This window comes from Poecile atricapillus, chromosome 3 (genome assembly GCF_030490865.1).
Source record: "Poecile atricapillus isolate bPoeAtr1 chromosome 3, bPoeAtr1.hap1, whole genome shotgun sequence".
Taxonomy (NCBI): Eukaryota; Metazoa; Chordata; class Aves; order Passeriformes; family Paridae; genus Poecile; species Poecile atricapillus.
This window is the reverse complement of record NC_081251.1, coordinates 91,024,328-91,047,526: the sequence shown is the minus strand read 5'-3', so window position 1 is coordinate 91,047,526 and position 23,199 is coordinate 91,024,328. Positions and strand designations below refer to the sequence as shown.

At 36.8% G+C, this 23,199-nt stretch overlaps 1 protein-coding gene across 2 annotated transcripts in view; it reads right to left on the bottom strand.

The window, feature by feature from the left end:
• Window positions 1–22,738, bottom strand: part of LRPPRC (leucine rich pentatricopeptide repeat containing) — an 86,734-nt gene extending 63,996 nt beyond the window's left edge. The window contains exons 1-11 of one of the 2 annotated variants that reach the window (XM_058834304.1): window positions 22,164–22,738; window positions 11,896–12,101; window positions 9,525–9,647; window positions 8,733–8,854; window positions 8,584–8,642; window positions 7,941–8,027; window positions 7,333–7,459; window positions 6,172–6,316; window positions 5,217–5,359; window positions 4,852–4,957; window positions 4,647–4,754 (exon numbers count right to left, since the gene is read on the bottom strand). In XM_058834304.1, coding sequence (XP_058690287.1) covers window positions 4,647–4,754; window positions 4,852–4,957; window positions 5,217–5,359; window positions 6,172–6,316; window positions 7,333–7,459; window positions 7,941–8,027; window positions 8,584–8,642; window positions 8,733–8,854; window positions 9,525–9,647; window positions 11,896–12,101; window positions 22,164–22,603 — 1,666 coding nt within the window. In that variant the 5' untranslated portion in view covers window positions 22,604–22,738. The remainder of the gene's footprint in view (window positions 1–4,646; window positions 4,755–4,851; window positions 4,958–5,216; window positions 5,360–6,171; window positions 6,317–7,332; window positions 7,460–7,940; window positions 8,028–8,583; window positions 8,643–8,732; window positions 8,855–9,524; window positions 9,648–11,895; window positions 12,102–22,163) is intronic. The other variant, XM_058834305.1, reaches the window with a different exon arrangement.
• Between the last annotated feature and the right edge of the window lie 461 nt (window positions 22,739–23,199).

Genomic DNA, 23,199 nt, shown 5'->3' with positions numbered 1-23,199 from the left:
CACAGCCAAAGAAATCTTAAAATGGAACTAAAAATGTAAACTTAAAACAAAAATATGTGTGGCAGCTTTTTTTTTTTTTTTTAAGGTGGTTGATGCACAATTTTTGGGGGGACAGAAGAGTAACGAAACCAACAGAGTCCTACAGTTTTTCATACATCTTCTACTTCACCAAAGGCAGAACTACTTTATAGTCAAATAAACATCTTCCACAATACTTAGCAATGAAACATTTCTATTTCAGTTGAAAAGATGTGAGCATAATGTATGTGAACTTTTATAAATTCTTTGCTTCTCATCCTGGAAAATGCACTGACCTCTTCTCTCTCTCCCAACCAAAAAACAGACCAATAAAGAAAGGCAGAAAAGTGAAGTCATGTTCATGCAGGACACTGGTTTCAAACTTTTTTGAAAAGACTGCCCCAAATATACCTGCATATTGATTTCAAAATTATTCACATGTATAGAACTGTACTGATATATTGTGGGCATTATCAAACGAACACAAAAATAGAGAGCCAAAAAGGATAAAATATTTGCTAACAGCCCACTCACAACCCAATGGACTACCTTGCACACCTCACTATGGAGACCACTGATCCAGAAGACTGGGCATGACTAAAACCCCCAGTAAAGTCTTTTGGTCATCTCCCTGCTTGATCAAGAACAGGCTTTTTGAGATCTTAGGCTGACATATGTAATTACACAGTATCTGACTATACAAAATCAAATAAATGTGTAGAAAGAAGACAGAAATAGGAAAAAAAGCAAAAGCCAAACAGCCTCTTTTTGTCAATACTGGAAACAGCACTCAAACACCACAACAGAACAGATTCCAACCTCAAATCAGTACATTGAAGAACAAATATAGGAGAGATAAACTATGAGGTGGTCATAATATTTATGTGGTAGAGCAGCTTTTCAAAAGCTGAAAAGTCAGGCTTGCATTTCAGTCTACCATTCATTTCCTACGGTTCTCACAGTTAAGTCATGCCTACTCCCTAAAGCAGTCCCATGAGAATGGAAAGAATTTCTAAGGCAGTTATGTACAATTCTACATGTGCAAGGGAATTAAATTTGGCTTTAAGCAGTTTTCCGAGGAAACAAAAAATCAAACTTCAGTTCAAATGATGCCTTAAGTTTTAGCTTTCATATTTTCCAGATTCTGTACTGCATTAGTATATAACTCTGAACTTCATATAAAGTCTCAGCAAGTTCTCGTCACAGTTTAATTAGACAAAACAACCCCTTTCCAGCCTGAGAACCAAGGACACCGTTGCAGCTTCAGGCCCAAAAAGGATAAGCAACAGCAAATTGAAGAGAGCAATCTGTGAGGATGGGATTTCATAACCTGAAACTGTAATTGGACAATTAATCCCAATATGTGAATGGACCAAAACTTATAAAAGTGTGAAAATATGTGTCCCGTCATCCATCTTGGATGGAGCTTTGGTCTGTCTCTTGTACTGCCCAAGGTGTATCCTTTGAACACCTTTTTAATAAATCCCTACTTTATTACTTTAACACTATCTAGCCTCTGTTCTTGGCAGCCTCTCAAGGCATCACAAAAGTAAGGTCACATTCAGGAAAGCATAGTAATTATTTTTTTCTGTGCTGGTAATTTCAGATCCACTTACAAATGTTCTTTGCCAGAAAAGTCTGTCTATAAAACAGGATTTCAAGCAGTAACTTTGTGAAATCACCACCCTTATTCCCCTCTGGACCCAGACTCTTACTTTGCAAAGTAGAAATCGAATTACCATTCACTAGCCACAGGTCTTGTTACTGTAACAATAGTTCAACAACAGTAGAACCCAAAAGGAAAATACACACTTGTAAAAAGTGTTTTTAAAAATAATATGATAATTCACAGGTAAAGGGAAACTATAAAATATTCAGGAATAAGCCTAAGTTGAACATTTCTGCTTATTTACACTACGCCCTCCTTATCTTAGGGCATAACCTGATACAAAATGACTCTCCGTGACAGTAACAGATATTGATCTTTTAAACCCTCCAAGCACTTTTCATTTCTAAAAGCCTAATAAATACCAAGGAAATAAGTACTTATCAACTCATGTAACAGATGCACATAAAGGCAATGCCCCACCTGAAATTATTTTCCTGTGTAAAATGACTGAAAAGAACTGTTTGCTATTTCAGAGTGGTTAAGGTTTATTTAAAAATGGCCTTATTTAGTTTCATGCCTCCTAGCCACCACTTCACTGCTACTTTTCTTTCAAACACAATTCCGTAATACAGAAATTACGGAATTTGCTTTGATATCCAGTGTCAGATTTTGCTGTAATAAACATTAGTGAAACATGTAATTAAACACTGCTATTTGTTATTTAATTGTTTGGATCACGCTATATGCACTGATTCAGAAGTCTGTACACTGCAGTTCTAGACCCCTTATTGCTTTTATTCTGTTTATTCTGATCATTTAGTCCAGTCTACATCCTATCACATTTTGAATAGTTTTTCCTCAAAGTTCTCTTCCATTACCAGCTTTGCCTATACCAAGACACAAAACTAAACATATTAGGCTGGGCATTACTACTTTGTTGATAAATTAATTACCTTTCTTTTGGTATGAGAGATGATACCGTGTCTGTACTCCTGTTCACGTTATTTTTTGCTCCTAGAAAGCACCATTCTATTCATTTACAATCTGCTGTCACTCTTAGGCTCTCACTGCAACATGACTGTTCGCTCTATTATTTCTATGAAACAATTCCATGGTGAATGAGGTTTTTTCCCCCCCGTCTACCTTTCTTTAAGTGTATTGGTTGAATTTTTAGATAGTGGAACTAATTTATTTATTTTTTTTTTTATTATTAACTTGGAAAAAATTGCACAAAAGCTTACATAAAGGAAGAAGACAACTTGTCTCACTATTCAGCAAGAATAGTTACACCGGTTCTTCACTATAGAAGCAACAGAGCAGGTATCTTCTTACCTAATACATTTAATGAATTGCAAAATCACTGACTTGTGTAGCCAAGTGTACAGTGTTTCCACTTGACAAAATAAACTTGGATAGTGAGCAGCAGGCTACAAAGATGAGTTTGCAAATTCACCCCATTATCTTACAGCCATACAGAAGTATGTGTATGCAATGCCTTTGCAGATCAAAAAACAAAGGCTCTATGGAAAATGGCTAAAAATGCTGGAATTGAGGGATCCTTCATCAGTTTTCTTCTCATGCTTACATGACTTCCAGCAGCAACTACAGTTGCCAAAAGCACAGTTGATTTCTCCAGTAGGGAGTCCAAACTAAGGCAACTTTTGATCTTGATAAAGTCCAAAAGAAGTATGAAAACCTAGGTTTCTCTAGACACTCAAGTATTGCTTTAATTTTGGGAGCCAAGTCTAAATCTAAAAATACTTTCAGCATCTCTCAGAATTGTGTTAGTGAGGTGAGATTTTTCATGGAGTAAAAGAAAGCAGCTTTTTCCAGTATGCAGCATCCACACAGAAGTATGACACTGATTTCCATTTACTTATTTTTGGCAACACTGTGTTTCAAGTAAGTCACAAAGGACCCTACTAAAACAACACTGCTAGACTTTTAAAATATCATAGAACTTTCAAGGGTTTGAAAACCTGGGAGAAGACAAACTTGGGTAGTAGTCTAGCAAGAACAGAGCCTAAGGAGTTAATAAAAACTGAATATTGTTTTCACAAAGGCTTTTTGAAAAAGACTTGAGACATTTTTATAGCCAGAAACAATTAGGGAATACTTGTTTCAGCATTTCTTCCAAACTGGAATGTGACTGTATATTTAAGATAAAATTGCGATATGGAAGAGTCTGCTAAAAGCACTTTTTTTTTGTTTGTGCATTTTGTTTGTCACCCAGTGTCACACTAACAACTCTGCATCTCATTCTAAAGCACATTATACTGTGAGATAAGATGAAAAAGACAGTTTTTTGTTTCCCCAAGGGGGAAGTACTTCTGTTAAAAGCATCTTTTTACAATACCATTCTTTCTGAATTACCAATAACGCAAACCAAAGAATTAGATACTGTACTCTAAAATTTAATATTTGTTCAATTCTTATTCATATCCTGTAGACATCCCCATGTGTAACAGGGGAAAGTATGCTAAATGCTTAAACCTACTTAAGAATCCCAAAGATTGAGCATTTTTGTCCTTCAATCAGTATGCTGTCAGGTCAGGCTCATACATTCAGCAATGTAAGTTCTCCTGCAGTTTTTATGATTGTAACAAAACTCACGTTTAGTTCATCAGGCAAATAATAGGAAGCTGGCTTGAATAAAGGACTGGGTTTGCAGTCCATGAGAGCTATTATAACATAACGTTACTTTTAAATTCTTTAGTTGGATTGCAGTCTCTTCAAGAGTAAACTGTAAATAGTAATGAGCAGCATAAAGAACACTGGAATGAAGAAAGAATGTGAAGAGTTAAAAAGATAACTAAACACTCATCTTTCTATGTCAAGCGAGACTTGAAATTTGTAGAGCTGTAGGTTTTAAAAAAAACTCTTTCTGAAGCAAAAAATTGTTGGAAAAGGAGACAGAATATAGTAAGGGCTTTGTTTGATGTCTGAAGAATCTCATAGCAGTAAGATTTGTGTGCTAGGTCTGCAATAATGCCACAGAAGCATTTATTAGGCAGCTCACCTTTAAGATTATTCTCTTTCTGGTATGCAACTAGCAGTGGCCAGCAATAGTGAGGTCGGAGTGGCAAGCCTTCCTCCTTCATCATCTTCATTACATCAATGGCCAAAGCTGAAAACATTTACAAAATAATTAAATTCACAAAATAATTAAATAGTGACCAAGTACTCTAAAGAGAACAGGTAAAATAACTAAGTAAGAAGGGTACCTGATTTGTTTGCTTCCAAAGCACAACGCAAGATAAATGGTAATGGTGCCGAGTGCATCTTCGCATCTTTTAATTCATTACAGAATTGCTTCAGCTTGTTCACAGGCTGCAAACAATTTCAAAAATTAATTTAATTTCATTTCTCAAATTGTTAAGAATGTCAGATTCTTCTGATGTTTAGAAAATTACAAGTCAAACAGTACTCCTTTGTGAATTTCAAGTTACTATTCAAGTTGATACAAATAAATTTCTTTTCCTCTTGAAGAACAGTGCAACAACTCACCATTTTCAATCTTCACAGTTGCATTAAACTGAATATACTGTTATTACTAAATTAAGAAAAAAAGTATTATTATTCTTCTTACCAGATCTCTATTTACACAATGTTGCAAGAAGAAGCTACCTTGGTCCATATCTTCACGTGATAAATGACTTAAAGACTTCAAAATACTGAAGCTGATATCTTCAAAGCCGTGAGTTATCAGAGTCAAACACAGGTTCATTACATCTAGCAATTGAAAAACAGAGAGCAACAATTTTAATAAAGTGCACACAACTTTTTCACCTTAAGCTACTATAATTAGCGAAAGCTAGAAAAGTAAATGTTTTACAAGTACCATTAATGTACTTTTAAACAAGATTTTAAGATTTTTAAACAAGCCAAATTTGAGACCACCTTTTCCAGAATTATTTATATTTATCAATGAAATTAGCTTTTTCCGTAAGACTAGGCCAAAAATTACAGAAGTATCACCACTGCAGCATGACAGAAGGATAAGGAAAAGAGAAGCTCATTTCTAGACATGTCAAAAAAAGAAAAAAATGGATGAAGTATAATTAACAGATTATACTGAGATTGTATTTAATCAATCAGATTAAATATATTGGGATCCAGAAGTGACTTTAAAGATAGGTAATAAAAAATTATATTCAGTATTTAGTATCCCTTTTTTATGGCAGTCGTGAAGAGCTCTCACGACAGGAATCTTAACAGTGGTCTTCAAAGAAAAGACTCCACACTTACTGCTTTCTCATAAAAGGTTAATGAATTTTAGAAAATATTTTAAAACATATATTCATTTTATATGCAAATTATTAAAGCTTTTCCATACTTAGATTTTATAAAATATAATCTAAAATACACAAATTATTCCACAAACTAATGGCAAAAATATTCCTTTCCCTCAGTATTCAGGACAAAACTACAAAATTACGTACTTTTGGGTAAAGAACGAAAAGTAACAACAACCAAAAAACAAAACAAGAAAAAAAGGAAAAAAGTGTTCTATCTCTACCCTGCTGTAGGAACCAAGGACATACCTGGAATTAATTCCCTTTCAAATTTTATGCGTCCTTTAATATCCTCAATGTGCTGTGGAAAGCCAGCCTTGGCAAGACTAAGAATCACCTGCATCAAAATCCTGTCCATAAAGTACCCTTCAGTCTTCTCAACCTGCTCTAGAGTCTGTAAAACCAAAATAAATTTAACTTGAATCAACTCCAAAGTGACTCAAAACAGAATACTTTTTAAATCAAAACGAAACAAACACAAAAACCTGTGTTTTTTTTCTTTTTTAAAATCCACATATTTATATAATGGAACATAGTAGAGAGAAAAAATATGCAAGAAGTATTAGGAGGGCCTCAAACACCTTAAGACTGTAAAAAAGAAAAGAGGACACCTAAAAGTGATGTAATATATAGTTTCTTTCTAATATCTAATGATATATGAAAACACAAGTAGTATTCTCATTGTGAGATTACTTTCAAAAGAAATTACTCTGTAAAGGAAGAACGAATAATCAAACATTTTGTTACTGTTTGGAAGAATAATGGTTGATGAGTGTTTGTTTAAGTCATAGAAGAAAATTATGTTTCCAATACCCTCTTCCATCATTTGGTCCTCTACATCTGATTAAACTCCCAGTATAGTTTAAGAAAATTGGTTTGATCTTTTCTCATTGCTTTGTGAGTATTTCTTTGATTTAAAAAAAGACAGAATACTTGAAAAAAATCAGCTACACAAAGGGCTGTAAGGAAGCCTCATGTTCCAAATATCTAAGTTGTTAGTATGAAATCTCAAAAAAAACTAATTTTTTACTGAAAGATCCTGTGATTTCAATGGCCAAAGGATTGCTCAGTGGGAACAGAACCAAGTTTACTTTACATTTTCATAAATAATTACATGGATATCCCACATGCACCATCTTTAAAAAAAACCCTCAATTATTAAATGGCTCACTGACAAACCTATCATCCCAGAGTGAAATGCCACTATCAAAAGTATTTTTCAGAAATTATGACATTGCTTTCAGTTAACCAGCTATTCAACTGCAATAAAAAAAATTGTTAATTACTTTGAAGTAGGAGGAAACCAATTATAAAATCCTTTCTTATTCCTCCTGCCTGGACAGAGAGTATTCCAAAGTTATATTGAACAGAAGATCAAACAAGTCGTATTGAAATTCAAATTTACAATACCTTTTTGATGCTATCAGCATCACCCTTTTCAGCATACACGTTCAGCAGTGATAAATAGGTGTCTGGACCTGGTTCAACACCAGCCATCCTCATCACTGAAAGGATGTTTTCTGCACTCTTCATATCTCTAAAAGAATTCAAAGAGACCCTCAGTAGATTTAATCATAATGATGTTTATGGCAACTTCTACATTTCCTCACTAAATTAATTAGAATTGGAAACAAAGACTGCAACAAGCTTAGGGAAACTTAGTTTAACAAAGCAAATCCTGAAAGGTGAAAAATATTTTTAATAACTGTATTACTTAAAATACTCTTTCAACTTTAACAGATGATAAAGTTCAGAACTAAGTGCAGCAAATTTCTTCTCAAACACTACAAAAGTCCAGTAATTTATCTTGAAATACAAGATTTTCAGACACCAAAAAAAAATCTACTTCCTTTGTTAAATAGCTTTTTTGCTTCATAAATGTAGAGAGAGTCTTCTACACATTATTATTCAAACCCCTCACGCTGTTCTGCAGCATGTAATTTTTTTCTGTACAGTATCACTTTATATTTTAGTAAAGCTAACAGTAAACAAAAGGAATAAAAGGTATTAAACATTACCCTGATCTTGCATGTCCTTTCACAAGGCTACTGAATACTGCCTCATTGATGGGGAGATCTTTGCTCTTCATAAATCCAAGAATCTTACTGCAAAATATAAAACAATTTGTATTTGCCACTTTGGAACATGCAGACACTAAGGTGGGGCTGAGTTTGGGGATTTTTTTATCTTCCTTCTACCTATTTCTGATGTCCCTCAATCACAATATTACAGCTTAACCTTGCTAAAATTGTTAGAGATACCCAGCAAACGCTGTGTAACAACAACAACCAGAATTATTACTATTTTCTCCTTAGCCCACTTTATTCTCAAAAGCCATTTTCTTACGAAGGCAGTAAGCCTTCATAACCTCACACATTTTCATGATGGCTCTAGAAATGACAAAAACAAGTTATTTTCTGAGCAACGTGAATACAACTTGATTTGAAAACACTGGTCTATCACTTATTTTTATTTTGTTTGTGTAGGTTTCAGCAGTCTCCAGGAAATTGCTCTTCACTGCTTGGTTAAAATATACTTATACAAAACCCTTCTTTGCTTTGCTCAATTTCTATGAATTATACAGAAATCAGTTTTAACATCAGTCATACATGAGAAACAGATTTTGTGGAAATCTCTTTAAACATAAATGCAGAAGAATACCTTGCTCCTTCAATGTCCCCCTCATTGCAATAAGCAGCAATCAACCTTTGGTATGTCACCTACAGAAAACAAAAAGGGGAAGTTAATTATTTCCAATCAATAAATGGAGACTACTATTAAGAAGGAAGATCCTGTAAAAGGGTACCTACTCGATTGGGCTGCACATTAGCTTCCTCCATCCTGGCCAAAAATTCTGTTGGAGAAAACTTGTGCTCATTCTGAAGATAGACTTTAAGCAAAGCATTGTAATGGCTTGTATCATATACAGCACCTGAAGAAATATTTCAACCACAGTCAATGTAGATTCTCTAAATTCAACATAGTTTTATAGCTTTCTCAGGTAATTAATTTAATGTCAGTTTTATTTTGTATGAAATTAGGAGACAGCTTCCTTTTACTTTTCAAGTATCAGACATTTCTTTAACAGCTCACATATTTATAAAAGGCTAAAACATAACAAGAGCACAGTAACAGAAATGCTCATGTGCATGCTATACCACAGACTCTACAGCTGTATTTATTTTACCGATTCAGCAATGCTACTATCAAAAAGCACTCACTTATGTATTATCTATACATAAATGACCCACTTAAAATAAAAAAATAGCTGGTAGCACTAGGAATATGCAGCCTACCAGATATAAAGGTAACATCTAAAATAAAAGTAAATTCAATAATGAAAATCAAGCAAAAGTCCCATTTAAGCATCTTGAAAAAACATCTTTAGATTTTAGATTAACACCCCTAGATGTCACTATAACCCCCAGAAATAGAAACAGGTCTCCCACCTGAATAATAAAATCCACTGTTCATTCACTAGTAAGTACAACCTGTTATAACCTAACATTTAAACACCATTAAAATACATTGTCTCTCATTACGAACAGAGTAACTAAAGCACAGAGCTGCTCTTGCAAGAAGGACTAACAGACCCAACGTACCAAGCTCTTTCATCTTGTCCCATATCATATGGGCCAGTTCTGTCCTTTCAGGTGACAATACCTCTGGTAAGACAGCACCACAGCTTTGTAACAAAAGTAAGGTCTGGTTACTCTCTGGACATCCTGCAAGTGGAACAAAACCACAAATATCTTCATAAATAATTATGCATTCAATATTAGAAAGAAGATTTGAAACTGACGTAATGAAATATTTAAACATTTTCCATAAAATAGAATTTTCTCCAAGACTGAAGATTTTAAATGAACAGGATACCCAAATGGTTAAACAATGTCACTACTGTGCACTACCCTAAAAAGATTCATGACAAAACATGCCATTTAGTACAATAATGAGCTTAGCTGAGCAGAAATTGTTAGAAGACAACACAAAATTCCTAAACTTGGATTATCTAATATTTTCAACTTCCCAACTCAAGATCCTGACATCTTATGTGCCTAACAGGCACATAACTTTCTGGTAAGTTTCTAAAATGTCAAAATATTTCATGCCAATTCAATACAATTCCAGAAGTGGCAGTCAGAGACATTTCCACATGTAAATTTCCATTTCCAGTTCTGCCTATGCTTAATACATACCAAATGAGAAAATTTACATCTAGAGAATAGTGAAGGCAACTGTAAGATTATCTGCCTTTTCTGACTTCTGTACTAGTCACAGAATGTCAAAAAAGTTAACTATAAACTCATCTCTTTCTTCCACTTCACTACTATTCCTGAGGCAAACGCAGAACTGCAGAATCTATCACAGATGACCCAATCAGCTGAAGACAATTTTTTTCTATCCCATCTTTAGATGCAAACCCAGAAATTTCAAATAAAAATGCAAGTTTCTTTACAAAGTAGCATGCTGTCAAGTGTGATCATCAACTCATAACTGACCAGCCTTTAAATCCTTGCACACAATTATTTCATGCAATGAAAATGCCAACACATCTTCAGCTTCATAATGCCAGTGCTGCAACTACCAGTAACCTAGTACCTTGAAAGGGAAAAGAAAATCAAAAACTACTGGCAGTGTGAGCATGGAGAGATGCACAGTAAGATCTACTGCAAACACATTTTTCAGGTATTTTTGTGTTATAATTAGAAATGGAAAAACAATACAAACAGGCAGAAATCAACACTGATTTCCCACATTTTCACTAAACTAGTTTCTTTATTAATTAATAAACAGGGACTACATTTTTCATATGATAATATTTGCCATTTATTCTAATAGCACCTTAGTTAAATCATTTGTGAGGTTCTACACTTTTATTTTTAAATACAATCACAAAGCCAAATGAATACCCTGTAAGCAATTAAGATTTTTGTTAGTATGACTTGGAAACTGTGGAATTAGTCAAAGTTCATGAAGAACTACTTGCAGAGAGGTTTAGAGACACAAAATTCTTGCCAACCCCCATTCACAACTTAGAGATTTACATCTAAAAAACAACAAAGCAGTCAGAATCAGAAAGGATGTCCCAAGGAAAAAAAAAAACTAAATTCAACAGAAAGAGCATGAATTGAAGGTTCAGCCTTTAAACAGTAAAACGCAAAACTTTTAAAAGCACAATGCCAGCTAGACAAGCCATTACAGTCCAGAGCAACACACAGCAAAGTTTAAAACTTAAGCAAAACAATACATGCTGCCACTGATAAATATCAGCAGTAGTAATTAGCAAGTATATTCTTTAAATATCTCCACTGACTCATGCTAACTGGTACCAAACCTCATCAACTGTGGCAGCTGGCTTGCAAAATACTAATGCAGTCTGCATATTTTAGCCAAAGAGGTATTAAATCTGTCAGAATGAACAATGCCTAAGCTATTTTATTTTATTTTATTAAAAAAGAAAAAAATAAAGCTCTCTCATCATGAATAACCACAGCTACCTGGAAACGTGGAAACTTGTGGATCACCTCCACATTTCCCTCTTGTAGTTCCATTTTAAAACAAATAACATCTTAAAGGCAGCATGGTTCATTACAGACAGTTTAAAAATATACTGTGGAAAGGAGACAGGTATGATCCCTGCTCAGAAAGCACAGTACAATTACATGAGGAAAGTGCATTACCAGATTAAAAACCTACAAAAAACAAGACAATATAACATACCTTAAAAGTACATTTTTATAAGACTTATGAATCCTTAAAGACAAAAAAAACGCTTGAAAATGCTAACATGAGCATTCAAAGCAAAATAAAGTATTTAAAGCCTCACCATCGACATATACAGCAGATCAAACACTCAAAGACAAAATACAGATCAGAACACTCAATTTCCTTGGCTTGATGAACTCATTTCCTTGGTTAAACACCAGCCTGAAATTTAGCTTTATTTTGTTTTAATTGGAAGCAACTTACCTGCTTTGCTTATTTCCTGGAAGATTCTTAGTAAAAGAGTTTTAGGGATGCGGCCAGTTTTTCTGATAGTGTTATCCACTTTATTTAATGCCCAGTCAAACTGCCAGGTGGGTCTGGTTTGAACTTCTGAAACCAGTTCTTCTTTAACACTTCCTTCCTCTTGAGGTGCAAGTGTAAGGAACCTTATCTGGTTAACAATATTTCTGCTTGAACAGAAACAAACAAAAATAAAATAAATATTATAATTCTGTGAGTCATTTTGGATCTAGGCTAATCACACAATATCAAAAAAATAATGCACTTCTTGCTGATGAACAGTCTCAAAAACATTCAATTTTAAAATAAACAAATATAAGTGATTCATCTCAGTGCCTTTCTACTTAATAAATCAGTCATACATTTTCTCACAGTGACACATTTCTGAGATTTTCACCTCATGAATTAAATGGTTCAAATAATATTCCCACAAAAATAAAAAGTTTTAAGTCATCCAAGTGCTATGAAAGTCTATTGTCCCATTACAGCTAGTCACTAAAGCTCTCACAACATTTTGAAAAATCTCAAGAACAGTCACAGACAGATCTTCCAAAACACAGTAAATCAAGGCAGCAAATCATACCTTTCTTGTCAATTAAAATGTACAAGAGCTATCACAGAGGTCAGCGTGTTAAGACAACAATGGTTTAAACACCAACAGGATCATGCCACATTTTACAGAATTGACAATAAGCAGGATGAAGCATCCACCCATTCTGCCATGTAAACCAGACATCAACAGATTTATTTAAACATTTATTGTCTCAAAATAAAATATGACAACAAGAAGCATAAGGAGAAAGTGTTCTTATATCCAGCAAAGCAATAAAAAAAAAAAAAAGTTCGCCTTTTTTTTTTTTAAAGAACAAGCTGATATACCTAAGAAAAAAAAAATTTGAGTATGTGCCACACCAAGGTTATGAACAGCCTGTGCAGGTGAAATTATCATTACACATAAGCATTTCAGAAAGTCTGTTCTCAACTGTGCTTACAACTGCTTAAAATAAACCAGATGATCCTCCTCCATAATCCTATACAGAAAAAGGTAATATTTGCTGGGTGGCAAAAACAAGATTCAGCAACTTCTGAAATTGCCCTCCCTCATCTCTGCCTCTTCAGACAATTCTTCAGTTAAATTCTTGTAAGCTTTCTAGTTTAAAAAAACAACCAAAACCCCACGTTTGTATTCCTTGATGTTACAGGTGCTCTAGAAGTCCTACAAAGTAATGGCTCCAAATTTTGTGAAATGGCAGCCTAAAAGCCAGGAGTGCTGTCATTCTCTACAAAACAATTTCCTGCCTCCAAAGCTTTTTCACAGTCTATCTGCTGGCTGGCTTCTCACCAGTCATAGTTTAAGGCCCAAGGAAAGAAGTCCAGTGGAGGACAAAAGCTTGCTGGTGGCAATTCCATATTTCAGAAGCACTGGCAGCAAGCTGCTAAATGGCAGAGAAATCATCCCTGGGGTACAAAATAAAGACTGGTGGTTTACCATTTGGTTGCCTCTTGTGAGCAGAAAGTAGCCCAAAAGACCAGCTTATCCCTTGCTGTTTGAAATCTTGATTTGGTAACTCAGCAGGCCATAAACTCTAGAAGTAGCCTGAAGCAGAACCTCTTTCCTAATGGAGCCATGACAACAGTTTAAGAGACGATATTTGTTTTTTTAAAAATCCTTTAATAATGAAGAACATTGGTAGTATTTGGCATTACCTTTTTCAAGAACACAATTTTTACATTGCCCTATCTTCTAAAGTTTCTCCTGAAGAATATTCCAGAGCCCAGCTAACTATCTGCATAGTATTTCACTAGGGAAAGGATAAAGAAGAAAGAATTAAAGTAGGGAAAAAAGACTGACAAAAAAGGACAGATCCCCTCCTTCAGTCTCAGTTCCACTTCCTGATAGATGCAAGTTCTCACCAATCCCTTTGGGCTAGTTCTCATTTTATTCAGATCCCTCTGTGAGTTTATTTTACTCACTAACTGAGCACAATACCAATTTATCCACTTCTACAAAAAAGTAAAATTACTGTTCCATCAGGTGACAGTGGAAACAGCTCACAATGTCCACAACCCATCAGAATTATCCAGGAATAAAAAGAAACTGAGAAAGGAAAGGTACCTAAAATCAGAGAAACTAGAAATAAAAACAAACAAAAAAGGAAAAAAGCTCTGGAACACTACTTTTCGTGGTAAGCACCTTGTCAGATTAACATCAAACATTTTTGTTGCTACAAGAAATGCCATGACTCACTAGAAGTATTCCCAAGGGCACCATTTTCCCCAATTCTTTCCCCTACTTTTCGTCTTCTCCTTCTATTGCCCGTTATAACCACAGGGTACTTTTGGAAAACAGAAGTCATTAGACTAATCAGCATAAAATCCAGTAGCACAAGGTAAGAATAACAGTAAGATACTAAATTTTAACTCCTCCAGGATTTAACAAACAAGTGAGATGCCTAGAACTTAAGTAACTCCTTAGTAACATATAAATAGCAATACTCAACTTTGAGCTAGCCAGTGGACAGCTAGAATTAAATTGTAATGACTGCAAGTTCTTTATCTTTTTCTTAAAGATATAAATTAAAAAAAAGAAAATAGTATCATCCACTCTTACATACCCATTAAAAGAGCTACTTGAAAATTTTTTAGAACGCTTCCAGAAGTGTTAGAAAAATGCTCTGGAAGCTGCAGCAACGCAGGGCTATATTTGTAACACAGAAATTTATACTTTAATTTCCACTAACAATCAAAGCACAAGTGGACAAAACTCTGGTGCTTCAGATTAGAATTGCCTTTCCCTATAAAAACCTGCTGATGTTTTATAGTATTTTTCAAATTATTGAAAAGTATCTTATGACATATAGCATACTTCTAACCAAAAACAAATTGGTATCTACAGTTCTAAAGTCCTGCACTATTTTAAGAAAGCCACCTTTGTAAGATTCTCCACATCTGAAGTCACAAATATTTTAAAGTAGTTTAAAAGTATTTTAAAGTAGCGCCATCAGATGAAGTGTAAAGATAAAAACAGTATGTGCATGGTCAACATAAGCTGGTTAATAGCACAAGAAGACTCTATAAAGTTTCACTTGCTACTAAACTCTCCTACTTACCATGATGCTATTTGTAACACAAGTTTAGAATATTATAGGGTACCAATTTCTACAGTTGCACATTTTAAAACACTATACACTGAAATGGAAGTGTTATTTTTTTACAGTAACTTCACCTTCTGAAAGGTGAGCAGAATTGGGCATTTCTATTTACACGCCCCCCCAATATTATCAAATATGGTACTGGTGCTTCTGTTAATTTATACTGATTAAAGACATTTTAAGGAATGGCAATATGGGAGTCTGAGTTTCATTCTGAGACAGAGAGGTAAAAACAGTACGAGATTATAAAACAACCTGAGGAACTCAGACTTTCACTGGCATCCACCTAAACTATCATCATCAATCTGTAATATGTTTGGTGTAATACTCAAGTGTACCTCACCAAATGTAGGCCTTTAGCATCTGAATCATTTACACATTTAGCACTATTTAAGGTGCTGTGTAATGTTAAGCCAATCCCATAATAAGAATCTGTTAAAAATAACTGTGGCTTCAAAAGCTGGGTGAAGCTGCAGCATCTACTATTTTGAATCTGGTATTTAGCATTACTAATCAACTAAGAACTCAAAAAAAGCCAAACCAAAAAGACCAAAAAAGAGCTCACTATTTTATAAGATGAAAGACTGAGCAGACCAGAAAGCTTCCAAAAAAGATACAAACTTAAAAAATTAAGGGACAGCATTAGGTTTGATTTCAGGCAACCAGGCAAAGAACACAGTAGACAACATAGTGAAAGTTTGTACTTATAGCACAGCCTCTCTATGAAACACAGGAAGAAATCAACAAAACAAGGCAGTTATCCATGCATCAGGAATCTTTAGTTTTCAGAAACTGAAAAACAACACACAATTAAGAAGAGTAGGAAAAAAAGCAAGGATAAAAATCATTAACCATTTTGGGCAGGAAGTGACCTAAAAAGGCAGCAAGAAAGGTTGCTAAATTTAATAAAGATGATTTTAGAAATTACCTCTTCACAAGGAAAAAATGACAGCTCATACACTGTTTGGCTTTCAAGGAATGTTAATTTTAACCATCCTCTGTAAATTTTAACTATAGTTACTAATTTTAACAAGGAGATGGGGGTGTACGTGAGAATACAGAAGAATGACTCAAATAATTTCTGACAACATTAGGCTATATTGAAGGCAAATTACTGGACCTTACTCAAACTCCAGTTCTTTGGATTTACTCTGAAAAATTCTTGGAACTTTTTGAAAAAACAGAAGCCTAATTAAAAAAAATACCGATGGATGTACAGGCTTTTGGCACCACTTTACCTGACAACCAGCTCAAAGACATACAATGTACCTCTAGTTGCAAAATATGGGTGCAGTACTTGTGTAAACTAAAATTTTAAGTATGTATACAGAGTCAAAATGTGGGTCCTTGCAGAACTAGGAATATTGTCAGAGAGTCTAAGTGAAGCTATCTCCTGACCCAACTAGGAAATGACTGGCACAATGCATGTGCAATTATACTTTCAATACAGACCACAAGAAGTTGTATGTTTCGGACAAAACACAAATTCAGAAATTTATAGTGGGGTGCAACTGGCTAAGCAAAACAGCCCAGAGGGTACTGAAAATGAGGCACTGCTAAGCATGAAATGTCACACAGCAAAAAGACTTCAAATTCTCAACTCCTAAAAACAGGAACATAGCTCAAATATAGATAATGATCTCTTCATCATGGTGTGTTTATTCAGGGGAAAAAAACAAGTATAAAAGACCAAAAGATTCATCCATCCCATCCCACTCTCCAAACAGAAGCAACTGAACCTAATCCATCAGGAATTACACAACCAATACTAACGGTTGTAAAATTAACCGTAATGAAATATGTGAACGGGATACTTCAGTCAAGCTTTCTCATTTGGAAGCTTCTGAAGATTAGGAGGAGGAGAAAATCTATCATGCATGACCTTGATATTTCTGATCCTGCCTCAGTACGAGATGTTTGATTATGCAGTTTTATGATGTCATTATATTTTCTCAATTATTTAAATTAACTTTTTTCAGACTTAAATGCTATGCTACACAACAAAACATAAACTTCCCCAATAGCTGCAATGAGTTCCAAGTATTTACTTTCATCAATTACCTTCAGGTGGCATTTTAAGATTTTCTCTATGTGAAACACTTAATTTGCAACCATGTAAAGCTGCACAGTAAATTTTGGATCTGTTCGAATGAGCAATCTGGTTCTTCCCAAAAACTACGCTTCAGAACTGGGAGAAACTCAAAAGGATATATTGAGCCCTATGAAGCGATCTCTCTCCAACTCCCACAATCACAAGATTAGAAGTAGCCTTGAGATATTGAAGCCTTTACACCATGTTCAGTTTTGACTCTACAGCTGCAGACCTTGCCCACAAATGAAAGTTTAACTGTGCATTTGTAATCCCAGAACAAGTGGTAACTCAACCTCCAGTTCAGCTTACAACACTGGGAAAGCAGCTGAAGATAAAACTCACAGATAAACTGATGCAAAGATGAAGTGTGCATGGAGAAATTTATACCAAGTCAAACAGTAAAATTCTTGTTTACAAGAGTTTAAGGAGGAATCCCAGTGCTGTACCCACATACTAATGTCTTCCACACTGCTAGAGCAGACTTAAGGTAGTGTCTCTAACTTCCTATAGGAACGTATCTTACACACCAGCCTGGGTAAAAAAAGTCCCATCTTTCCCAAAACTCAGAAAGTAGGTGATGCTCATGTTTTCCCTCACAGCAGCAGAAAGGTTACTTTCTGTAAGACTCTTCCAAATTCCAAACAATTCCAAACATTTAAAAAAAAAATTATATTTATATATTTAGCTATATGTTTATTCATATATTATTTATATTTGTCTAAATATATGAAGATAACCACGTTTAATTGTAACTACTAGATATTTGACTCCCTTTATCAGAGCCACAATAAGGTAGTTGCTGTGCTTTTTCTATAAAAAGTATTTAATATTTTGTTCTTTCTAAACTAAATAGGCAAAAACGGCACTAAATAGTTCTCAAAGTCACGATCAAAGTATAATGGCAAACTTAAGTGAGTTAGAATTCATTAGTGTACATGAAAGCACTCCAGATCTAACATTAAATTCAGTAAACGTAATGCTAAATATACTACCTGAGATCCCAGCATGATACACATGACTGCTAAAACAGTGTTTGTACTGTTAGCTGTGATCAGCTATACAAAAAGGTCACAACATTCAGGCCACTATATAGTTGTTTCAATGAGATAAAGCAGGAGAAAAATTAGCAAGAGAGAAAAATTAATGTCTTTTCATGTAGACTGACAAGACTCGTGTTTCTTGGAGAATATCTAAAAAATTGCCTAAGTGATTGATAAGAGAAAACCTTTGCTTTGTACTACACTTAGGATCTTAAGAAAAAACATTACTCAAAAAGGGTGTCAAGCAGCGCAATAGGCTACCCAGGGAACCGTCACCTTCCCTGGAAGTGTCCAAAAGACAGGCAGATGAAGTACCTGGGGACATGTGGTGAAGTCCACCACTTAGTGGTGAGGTTGGCACTGTCAGTCAACTGTTGGACTTGATCATCTTATGGATCTTTTCCAGCCTTAACACCTCTAAGGTCTGTGGTTTCTAGGGAACTATCCAGGCATTTTATATCCATCACTAAAACACTTAAAGAAGCAACAACAGTGGACCTTGCGTAACTTTATTACAACAGAGTATTATGAAAAGCAAGTCTATGCCTTCTCTGCATTTGAAGAGCCTTTCTCCTATCGTTTTGCTAATGTAAATAAGCATTCAGTTCTACATTTTTTGTCGATTGGTAATAGATTGCAGAGTATGACAGTGAATAGCCAAAAAAGAATTCATTTGCAGGTAATCTAAAAAAAAAAATAAAATACACCATTCCCTAAGCCATGAATCATTTTGGTCTTTAATTTATGACTTAATCAAATCCATCTCCCCCACCCCCAATCTGAAATCTTTTTGAAAAGGATAATTTGCTCTCCCATCTTACCAACATACTTGAAACACAGCACAATGGATCAATATGCAAGAGTTATTTATTACAAGTACCTTCTGTGCTGGTTTTGCCTGAGTTAATTTTCTTCAAGCAAGCATAGGGCAGTCTTTTGGACTTATGCTGAATACAGTTTTGAAAACACAGCAACAAGCTTGTGAGAGAGCAGGGTCCTGGCAGGCCCTTTGGGGAGCCCACAGGGGAGTAGGTCTGCTAGCTCGATTTCATTTTGTTATTGTATTGATTCTCCTTGATTTTTCTCCTCGGCTATACCATGATCTATATGCTTTAGGAGCCTAACTGCTCTCCTTCCCTGATTTAGAGCCAGACAAGGTGGCCAGCAACAGGAGGGTGTCAAAAGAACAGAGACAACATCCTTTTTCAGAACACTAACTTTCCCACAGCAGAAAGCTGTAACATCAAATCATAACATCATCACCTACAGTATGCTGAATAAGGTCCCTCCAAAATATCCTGATGTTAACTCAAAAATCTACTCTAAACACTTGTCAGTGGAGAAGTTTGTTGCACCATTCTTGACACTCAGATACTAACAGCAAATTCAGGCATTTTTTCCCCTAGTGAAGCTTCTACAAGTTCCAATAAACCATTTATACCACATATAAATCAGCGCACTCCTGAAGTCTGCTCTTGTACATCTGAAGTTTGTTGTATGGGTCTGCCAGTTTATCTTTAATAAAACTGCATGGCGGTCATGTAAGTCAACATATTTCATGTTTCATAGCAGAGGTGGTCAAGTGAAAGATTAAATTTAGTCTTAAATCTGACTTGCTATGAAATGCTTCTCAACCATTATGACATGCATCTACTATCCTAACTCATTTTTCAAAGCAGCTTAGATTAAAATCAAAGCAATAATGATGTTTTGATAAAACCTCAGCTTGAATGTGATGCTTGCTCTTTCACATCTCTAAAGAAGTTAACGGATTTGCAACTTTTCTGTAATCATTACTATAATTGTAGTCACAGACTTGCCTCTGAACTGACTTTATGATGTTCAATGCTAAAGTGACTATACCAAGCACATGGAAACAAAGTTACTTTCAGTTTTCTTGCAAAATGCTAGATTGTTCCTGTTTGTTTATTTAATCTTAAAACTGGGTGTGTCCTTCCCTACTATTCCAAATAGATTGCATTTCATTCTCAAAAATAATCTTGAGACCTGAACAGCTAGTAGAGGAAGCCAAAATGTTGTCCCTTTGCCAGTCTAGTTCTTCAAAGGAGGTCCAGTTCCAAAAATTAAGGCTTAAGAAAAATAAATAAATAAATAAATAAATAAAACACTAAAGACAAAAAAAATAACTCATATGCCTAATACATGAAATTTCAGTTTGTAAGTACTACCTCTGCTTTACACTTAGGCTCTAGATCATCACTTGTGCTCTAGGACACCTAAACACACAGTAGTGTGACAGGGAGATTTTAAGTGAAAACTTAGGAATGAAATTACTGGACAGGAGGAATGTACAAAAAGTTTCAAAAGAGTTTTTAGCATGACCATTGAATTATGCCACATATGACCCTATTTATATCTGAAATTAAGTATAATTTGGTGTAAGAAAAAGGTATTGGGAGGGAAACAACCAATAAGCCCAGCAGTAAGAACCAAAATATCATCACATAGAGCACTTTTAAAGTTCTTTCTAGAAATGGAGCCCTAGGTTCAAAAAAACAGTTAGTCCTTCACCAAGTCACACATGAATTTCAGTGAATATTATTTCTCACAACAAACTAATTTAGAGAATTAAGCTTCTGGTTGAGTAAAACAAAACTCAGTTACCAGAAAGAAGAAAGGTTTATTGATAATTTATAGCTAGCTAAATGTGAGGTTCTGTTGCCAACCATAAATAAGATATTCCTGGTTCCTGGTCCTTCCCAAACTAGTCTACTCCATACTTCACACCAACTTTAGCACTCCTTGGCATCTGATACACTTCAATGATTAAAAACCACAGAAAACTATTTATTTTTTTTTTAGATAAGACTTTGGCCAGGCTACCAAAACAGCCCCAAAGCAAGACTAATAAGCACTGACACTAGGGAAATTAGCAATAATGTCCTTATTTTGACAGTGAGACTTCCTTCTAGGAGTTCACTATTTCTGACTCTTGTCTTTTCCCATCCCTTCTTCCGAATGAGCTCTGGAACTCACCAAGTCCTTTACTGAACATATTTATCTATTCGAAATGGCAAAAAACTGTTACAGTTTTCTACCAGGAATTAAGTTATGTTGACTTAGAGGGAGCACCAAAGAATTGACATGACATAAGAGACAGAACAACTTGAGCAGCACTAAACCCTTATATCAGCTCATAAATCTGTATGTGTCTCTAATTGTGTCAATGAAGGTTTATGTCTCTAAACTTCCCGCAGGGCCCCAACCACATGTGTTATCAAAACCGCAGCCAGGATGCACACAGGTGAGTAGGACAGGCTGAGTTTTCCACCACACCTGTGTGATAGAAGGGAGAGAAAACCATGGCAAAAAAATTAAGCCGCGCCTCCTCACAACAGACACAGCAGAGTCTGAGGGCACGAAGAGGAAGCCCAGATTCCAACTGTGCAGCTACTCAGTCACAGAAACACCAACTTATTCAAGTTGCAAAAAACCTCTAAGATCATTGAGTCCGACCTGTGACCGATTACCGCCTTGTCAACTATAACCAAAACACCAAACGCCACGTCCAGTCATTTCTCGAACGCCTCCAGGAACAGTAACTCCACTCCATGACTGCTTATCTCCTCTAGTTTTCCCCTCATCCTCGACGCTCCCTCCACACGGCGTGTTCCCGCAGAGCCGTGTCCCCTGGAGGTCGGGGTTCTGCTCTGAGCCCAGCGTGGCGGAAAGCGTGGGCAGCCCAGGCCCTGAAGGCAGCGGGGCTCCCGCACGGCCTTTGCCCTGCGCTCACCCGGAGGTCACGCACACACGGTGAGGCCGCCGGGCCAGCCTGGAGTAAGCGCTGCCTCAGAGCCCCCGGGGCAGCCACTGCGAGCGGCGCCGCAGGGCCCGGCGGCATGGCCGGCAGTGCCCTTGGGCGTGCGGAGCGCAGCCTTAGACGGCCCCGCCAACCCTACCGGGCAGCGCGGCGGCGCGACGTCTCACCTGGCGGGGCCGGGGGGCGGGGCGGGAGCGGCGGGCGGCCGGAGGAGCGGCGGGAGCAGCGGCGGGAGGCGCGGACGCAGCGCCCGGAGGCACCCGGCGGAGCTCAGCAGCGCGGCCATGACCGTCCGCAGCACGTGAGGCGCGCGCCGGCGCTGCGCCGCCGCCGGCACCATGTGACGGGGGCGAACCATTCCCCTTAGGGGGGAAGCGCTGGGCTCGGCCTCGGAAAGGGCCGGCTCAGGCGCCAGCGCGCTGTTAATTCCCACCCCATGCAGTCGATGGGCCGTTCCACGCAGACCCGGGTTGGGCCGCCCGGCAGCCAACCGGGAGCGGCCCCGGCGGAAGGCGGGCGCGCGGGAGGAAGCGGCGGGAAGCGCTTGGTTTCCTAGCGGGCTCCCCTGGGAGTTCTTCCGTGCCGCTCCACGGAACGTGCTGGCCATGCCTGCCTGGCTCTCCCGGTCTGCCCACCCAAGTGCTGCTTCCCTGCAGCCCGGCGGTAGCCGCCGCTTCTTCGCTGCCCCTGAGGTGTTCAGAGCGAAAGGGGAGCTGGTGCCGCGCACGCGCGGCCGAAAAAAAAAAAAAAAAAAAAAAAAAAGTCCCTCATACGATTCTCTCCGATTAATGGGAATAAACCGTGTCTTGCCCTCGCCGCTGGCCCTCGTGTACGCCAGGGAAGCCATGGGGAGTTGGGCTGGGAAAGCTGCCGGTCGCTATCAGCCTTTCCACTGAAATGATCGCCTGGGAGTGACGGGCAGAGAGACGAACTTTATTGAACCAAATATCAATAGTAAATCTCTGTCTGAGCTTGCATATATTTATTAAGATGCCACCTGAATTGATGCTTCGTTTTAGCGTCCAAGTAAACCTGATTGCTATGACACAAAACATTAAGTAAGGTACTTAGAAATTAAATGCATCTTTTCATGAAAAAAACTATCATTATTTTTGCTGTAACTTGCAAATAATTAAGGGCAGATCAACCACGACCAGCCATTTCCAGTTACACTTTACTTGGAAAGACTTGTCTCATCATCAA